General features: G+C 33.0%; 1 protein-coding gene across 1 annotated transcript; it reads left to right on the top strand.

Annotated features, from left to right (window-relative positions):
* Positions 1–1397: 1397 nt before the first annotated feature.
* On the top strand, positions 1398–3262 carry LOC120121626 (transcription factor bHLH18-like). The gene is made up of 4 exons (XM_039140947.1): positions 1398–1880; positions 1962–2099; positions 2176–2550; positions 2662–3262. The coding sequence occupies exons 1-4, from the start codon at positions 1536–1538 to the stop codon at positions 2734–2736; spliced, it is 933 nt and encodes a 310-aa protein (XP_038996878.1). The 5' UTR covers positions 1398–1535; the 3' UTR covers positions 2737–3262.
* The last annotated feature ends 3787 nt before the right edge of the window (positions 3263–7049 follow it).

Genomic DNA, 7049 nt, shown 5'->3' on the forward strand with positions numbered 1-7049 from the left:
AATGCTAACAGTTTAGACCAAAACTCTTGTACCGACTTTTTATATTCTATTAATGTATAATTTTAATTATTAATCGTATGATAGAAAAATTAAAACTCTTTAAATAGAATTTATAAACTGTAGAAAAATGTATTTATTGAGATTCAACCAATATAAAATCGTATTTATTTAGGATCTAAGGTAATTAATGAATACTAAAATATTTTATACCTGAAAAAAAAAGGCATTATTAAAGACTCAAATGAAATATCTCAATGGAATTAAAGAAAAATATTTGCTTTTGTTTTCGTAATTTTCAAGATGACTTTGATTCATCAAAAGTATTATTAATTTTTCCAATATAAATTCTGCCTATTTTATCTCATAAAAAAAGGTTTTCTTCAAACGTTGAGACTCAAGATTAATCAATTAACATATTAAATACCAATGATCAATCTAAAAATATACTAAAATATTATTTTTATGTCAATTTAGTGAGATAATGGTTCATAAAAGATATTTTCACCTATTCAAAAGATTTTTAAATTCATGTTTTATATATATTATCGATAAAATATTTTAGGTAAAAAACAATAATTAAAATTTATTATAGTGAAGTAATAAAATATTTATAAATATTAATTTATTAATTTATGTTAACTTTATTATAAAAATTTTATTATTATTTAAAAATTATTTTTTTAATATTGTCTAAAGAAATGAGTACATGTAACATCCACTCATGGATTTAATATGAGTAAAGATAAAAAAAAACATGTTAAAGAAGATAAATAACTAATTAAAAAAAACATAAATGCGATACAAATATGTAAAAAAAAAGTGTAAAAAGTTATAACAAAATAAATAGAAAAATATATATTAAACGTACAGAAGTTTAAATTGAATTATGACAGTAAAATATAATAAATTAAAGTTTTTTTTCAACCTAGTATGAAGACAAAAGAATTATGCAAATCCGATGTTGATATTAACATGAAAAACCCATTTGTAAGGAAAAGGAAGGTCCAGAAGCAGCGCCATTAAATGAACAGTGAATACTAAAACACCTAAAAATGGAAGATATATTTTCACACGTCCGAGAACGCAATGTAATACTTGGAAGCGTGTACGTTTGGTAGAATCTGTATATAGAACTTTGCAAATGGATGGGTTCTTTCAGTCCATTGTCTGATCGAGAGAGAACAACCTATTTTCCGCATCTGACCTGTTTACACTCCCAGTTTTAAGCTTAGCTCTTCATTTTCAATTCCCAATTTCTGACATTTGGAAGATTTCTGGAGCTCTCCAGTATTATCTCGTTTGTTTCCATGTTCATTTTTCTTATAAAAAAATTTCTGGGTATTTGTTGGGTTATCTGAGCTTTGTTGATTTGTTTGATAATCCCAGGAAATCAGGGGAAAGAGAGAAAAGAACAGCTTTTCTAATGGAAATCCTTTCAAGCAAATGGATATCTGAACTGGTAAAACACTTTTCTTTCTCCTCCTGTTTGGGGAAAAAAACATTTTTTCTTATGAAAGTTGGTTGGTTTGCAGGAAATGGAGGATCCAACTTTTTTCCCACAATTGCCTATTGTCAACTATTCATTTGATGATAGAAATTTCCAATCCTTTTCATCCGAGAGTTATTCGTCTTATCCAAACATTGGCCAGAAAATCTCCCAAAACGATGTTTCATGCTACAATATTGAAGCTTACCGTCAAGTGGACGATGAGTTCACAAGGCCAATGAAACAACTCAAAACCGATAACTGGAGCTTCATCCCACCAAAGGCTTCTTCTTCATCTTCCCATATAATATCCTTCAACAACTCCAATTCACCCCCGGCTGTCTGTCAACAACACCACGGCCTTGACTGCGACCTCAAACCAAACAATAATGAGGTGGTGTTTGAGTTGCATATATTTGTATGTTTTCCATCTTTGATTTCAGAGGACCAATATTGTTTTCCTAAATTTGAACAGGTTTCAAAGAGGGTGGTGCGTTCATTGACTAGGACTCCACTACATGCTCAAGATCATGTCATAGCTGAAAGGAAGCGCCGCGAAAAGCTCAGCCAGAGGTTCATTTCACTTTCAGCACTCATTCCTGGCCTCAAAAAGGTACAAAGTCAGCATAGGTGTATAGTTTAGGTTGAAATTAGACATTGCCTTATGATTGTCTAATGTTTTTATGCAGACGAATAAGACATCGGTTCTTGGAGATGCTATCAAGTACCTGAAACAGCTTCAAGAGAAAGTGACAACACTGGAGGAACAAGTTGCTAAGAAAGCGGTGGAATCAGTGTTCTTCGTGAAGAAAACCCAGATTTATGCAGACGATAAGACATCTTCCTCCGATGAGAACTTTGAGAGTCAACAATTCAACAAGCCATTCCCTGAGATCGAAGCAAGAGTTTCAGACAAAGATGTGCTGATTAGAATCCACTGCGAGAACAGAAAAGGGTTCATCTCCAACATCATAAACCAAGTCGAATTGCTTCATCTCTCTGTGCTCAATACCAAAGTCTTGCCCTTTGGACAAGCCACTCTTGACCTAACCATTGTTGCTCAGGTATTGCTTTTGCTTTGCCTTTTCCAAAGTAGGTTTCAATAGGCAATTTCCAAGAAAAAAAACCCTTGACTAAAACCTTTAACATTCCATGGTTATTATCATCACTTGCAGATGAAAGCTGAGTTTTCAATGACAGTGAAGGATCTCGTGAAAACCCTACGACTGGCTTTGCTGAAGTTCATGTGATCAACAACTGCAAAAACCATGTTCACACCGAGAAAACAAGATTGCCACCATATTTCTTTTCATCTCTCTCTCTCTCTCTTTTTGGATCAGTGATGATTTTCTATAGTTAATCTTTTGTTGGGTTTTTCCCCTCAAACCTTAAAAGAGAGAAACAGTAGCCTGCGACCTGCCATTATCAACATAGCTTGAAGGATCCAGATTTGGGAGAAAAGTAGGGTTTCCATGTGTTTAGTTACTAGTTTTTCGTGGTGATAACTTGTTGACCACGTTTAATTTTTCCCTACTTGGCTGTATTTGGATTCTCCATAGCTATGAAAGCTTCAAGAGGTTTTTGAGGGGTTTTGACCTAAAATCATGTAACTGACCCCTCTTCCCCCTTGTTTTTTTTTTCTCTCCATTAAAAGTTGGAGATTTACAGGCAGATTTTCTTTCTTAGGTTTGATTAAAGTTTCTAGGAACCTTTAATCTTTCGAGTGTTATGTAATATTTCACCTTTAATTTACTTGATGTGGATTGAATAACAAACTTCATTGTCAATATATATTCTTTCAGAAAAATCATGTCATTACTTTTTAAACTATATATGAACTGAACTGAACATATGAACAGGAGGAAAAACAATAACATATACAGCTTATTTATACATATATATATTATGGATGAATTGGTGAGATAAGATGATTGTAACAGTTGAATTAAGGGAATAGGTACACATGGGGCCTTATTTTATATCAACTGCAGGGATTATCTAGAAGTGATTTTATGTATGCATATGGTTTTCTTTTTTCTATTTTTTGTTAATTGTTAAAATATAAACAACATATATTAGATATATAGTTATTTTCGTTTCAAAATAAAAATGAGAGTGAAGTATCCAATGAGTCCCCACAAAAGATTGTAATCTGGCCATCGTTTCTTCATTTTTGACTTTTGGCCCATTCCTTGTCTCTATCTCTTTCATATAGTTTATAAATAAAGAAACTAATTGGTGATCTGTCACTCTTCTCTCCCGTTTTCATTGATCTAAATCCTAATATTAGCTGGTACTAATTACATTTATATAAACACCAAGTATCTCGTATATTTTACGGTTTAAGTTATTCAAATTTCTTCGTACTTATAAATATGAAAATAATACATGCCGATTTTTTTTAACATTATTATAAAACTATATCAATTGAACTAAAGCTCATCCTATAATTTGAAATCAATTAAACCCATCCTTGTTAATTAACCAACAGTTTAGGCGAGATGTTGTGGAGGTAGATGAAACTAAACCGACAAAATGGACAGCAATTGGGGAAAAAAAGGTAATCATTGATCAATTTGTAGGAATACTGGAATCTAGAAATTGGCGATGTAGTCAAAGGGAGGCAACTACATGTACGTGTAAGGAGGGAATGAGCTAATTCCTACGACTTTTAACCCAAACCACGTTTACGTTCTTTCTATTCTCTTCCACACCAAGCATATCCAATAAATTTGGAGTCCCTTCACCATGTTTATATTTTTTGAGGTTTAGTTGGTTAAGTTAATGATTTTTTTATTAATTTAGAGTAATTACAAGGTAATATTTATTCTAAAGATTCGTAATCATTTGACACTGAAAACATAAATAATCCCGTTATCGCTGGTACTAGATAACAATCATATATTTAACTACTGAGGTAACTTAGTGTAGTAAAATTAATGATTAAGTAATCAATTTGGATGATTTGTTAATATTTTGTTTTGATTATATTTTTAACTCCTTTTTGTTTCCTTAAATCACAATTATACAAAAGATTCTAGTTTTTAGATCCAATAAGTCATATAATTAATTCGTTGCTTAGAATCGAATTCGAAATCTAATATCAGTTAGAACTAAAACGATTTCAAATAGAATGTAATTATTATTCTTTATTAGAAAATACAAAATTACAATGTTCATCCTTTTACGCATGTAATTGATAAAAACACTTTATTTAACATAATTCAAGATCGCAGAAGAAAATTGAATCCTTAGCTGAAAGGAATGGAAAACCTTAACGACAACACCAAAGCAAGCGATAGCAAGATTCCGACAGGCCTCTTTGGTGCAAGGAGCGAAAGACCGCCAGACTCTACATCAGAAGGAGACGCATGTCAGAAAGAGATAACGAACGGAATAATTAATAATCACAAGGATCTGAAGGAAGACGGAAACAAAGAACAACGAGAAAGCGCAAAAGAACAATCGTTACCTAAAGAACAACACAACCCATAGGATGTGTGCATGGGGGAACTGCAAGTAAACCAGGATCTTATCAATGGAAAAAAAAGGAACACCGACCAACAAAGAAGGGCCAGAAGTTGGAAGAAGAACCTATGCCAATATGGTAACCGAGAACATCAATTTGTAGAATGGGCGTGAAAATCATTATTTGATCGAAGTAGTGCGATCCGATACGACATTCGAATAAAATGTGGACTTGAAATAAATAGATTTTATTTTGCTAATTAATTCATTTTTTATTTTAAGTTGAATAATTCAATGCATGTTTCCAAATAGCAATTTATTTTATGCAAATTGTCGATATTTATTTTATATTCGATTTACGTTTCTCGAGGAGGGAATATCATTTTTAGTTAAGAAATATGAGAGATAGCATTCCCATTGGAGGATGAACAAATCTCAATATTTTTTTTCGAATTAAAGGATTTTCCCTAATACATCAAAAGTAGGAGAACATGATAGTATGATGATCGAAAAAGAAGAAATTGACTTGAATGAAGGGGATTGTATCATAGATAGGTCCGAAGATTATCCTACTATCAAATTGTCCGAGAGAATTCACACCCTCATAGATACAAGCAAGAATAAATCGATAATAGTAAGACCTCTGGGCAGAAATATCTGATTCAAAACACTGGAATCCAGGATACAAACCCTATGGCAGCCCCAAGGAAGATACCAGGTGGTAGTCCTTGAAAACAGTTACTACATCGTTAAATTTGAGAAAGAGGAAGACTATACGAAGGTATTAACAGAGGGTCCTTGGACGGTCTATGGGAGTTACCTAACAGTACAACCATGGAGTCGGTCGTTCTCCACTACTGAAAAACATCCATCACACGTGGTGGTTTGGATAAGATTATCGGGATTACCATATCGATACTATACCAAGGCCTTATTTAATAAGATCGCATCAACGATAGGCATTGTAGTGAAAGTAGATTACAACACAAGCAAAGGTGAGCGAGGCCGATTTGCAAGATTAGCCGTTACAATAGACCTGAACAAACCAATACTCCCATGCATAGGAATTGATGGTTTCGTGCAGAAATTGGACTATGAGGGGTTACAACTTATATGCTATAGATTCGGCGTGTATGGACATACCAAGGAAACATGTGGTAAGGCTAATCAGCACAAGGATGACAACATCAGGAATAACATGAATATAACGGAAACCCAAAATCAAAACCAAACGGAACAAAACTTCAACGATCAGGCACAGATAGAGAGTTATGGTCCCTAAATGATAGCGAAAAGTAGGAGACGACGGGCAAGGAAAGAAAACAACATCACGTCTGTGAACCAAGGAAGGATGAGACGAGTGGAGGATTGAGATTCACGATACTAGAAGAAGAAACAAACAATGATAATGGAGATCAACAACATGAAGGTGTGGAGAATCTCAAGGAAGATACTAAGCAGCAAGGAAAAGGGAAACAAGTGGGAATTTATCACCTAAAAGAGAAGGGACAAGATAATAACAGCCCTCAAATATGGTCACTAGATAGAGAAATAACGTTAAGGAAAAAAAAAGATCCAGGAAAAAAAACTCGTCATAACCATTTTTTAATAAAACAATTAAGTTTAAAAAAATAAGTATGACTTTTATTTTTGAAAAATTATTGATTTTGAATTGATTTGAATTAAATGGAAAGGGAGTCACCATCGACCTTTGAGTTAGGTATGTCGAATACCTAAAAGCGTATTTTAAAACAATTTTAAGAAAAAACGTTTTTAAGATAACAGTTGGTTTGCGTTTACCAAAAAAATTGATTTAACGGGTCCTCGAGTCGATTACGCGTGAGGCACCACCCACAACGCCCAAAAATTGATACTTAATCGCTTACACGTTGTTGTAAATTATGGAAATCATAAATCGAATATACAGTTAAAATGTGATCAATTTATCGAACATTGATTAATTTGTTTCGAATTATTTATTAGGGAAAATCCTTTAATTCGAAAAAATATTGAGATTTGCTCATCCTCCGATGGGAATGCTATCTCTCATATTTCTTAACTAAAAAGGATATTCCCTCCTCGAGAAACGCAAATC

Source organism: Hibiscus syriacus, unplaced genomic scaffold (assembly GCF_006381635.1).
Source record: "Hibiscus syriacus cultivar Baekdansim isolate YM2019G1 unplaced genomic scaffold, ASM638163v2 tig00110377_pilon, whole genome shotgun sequence".
Taxonomy (NCBI): Eukaryota; Viridiplantae; Streptophyta; class Magnoliopsida; order Malvales; family Malvaceae; genus Hibiscus; species Hibiscus syriacus.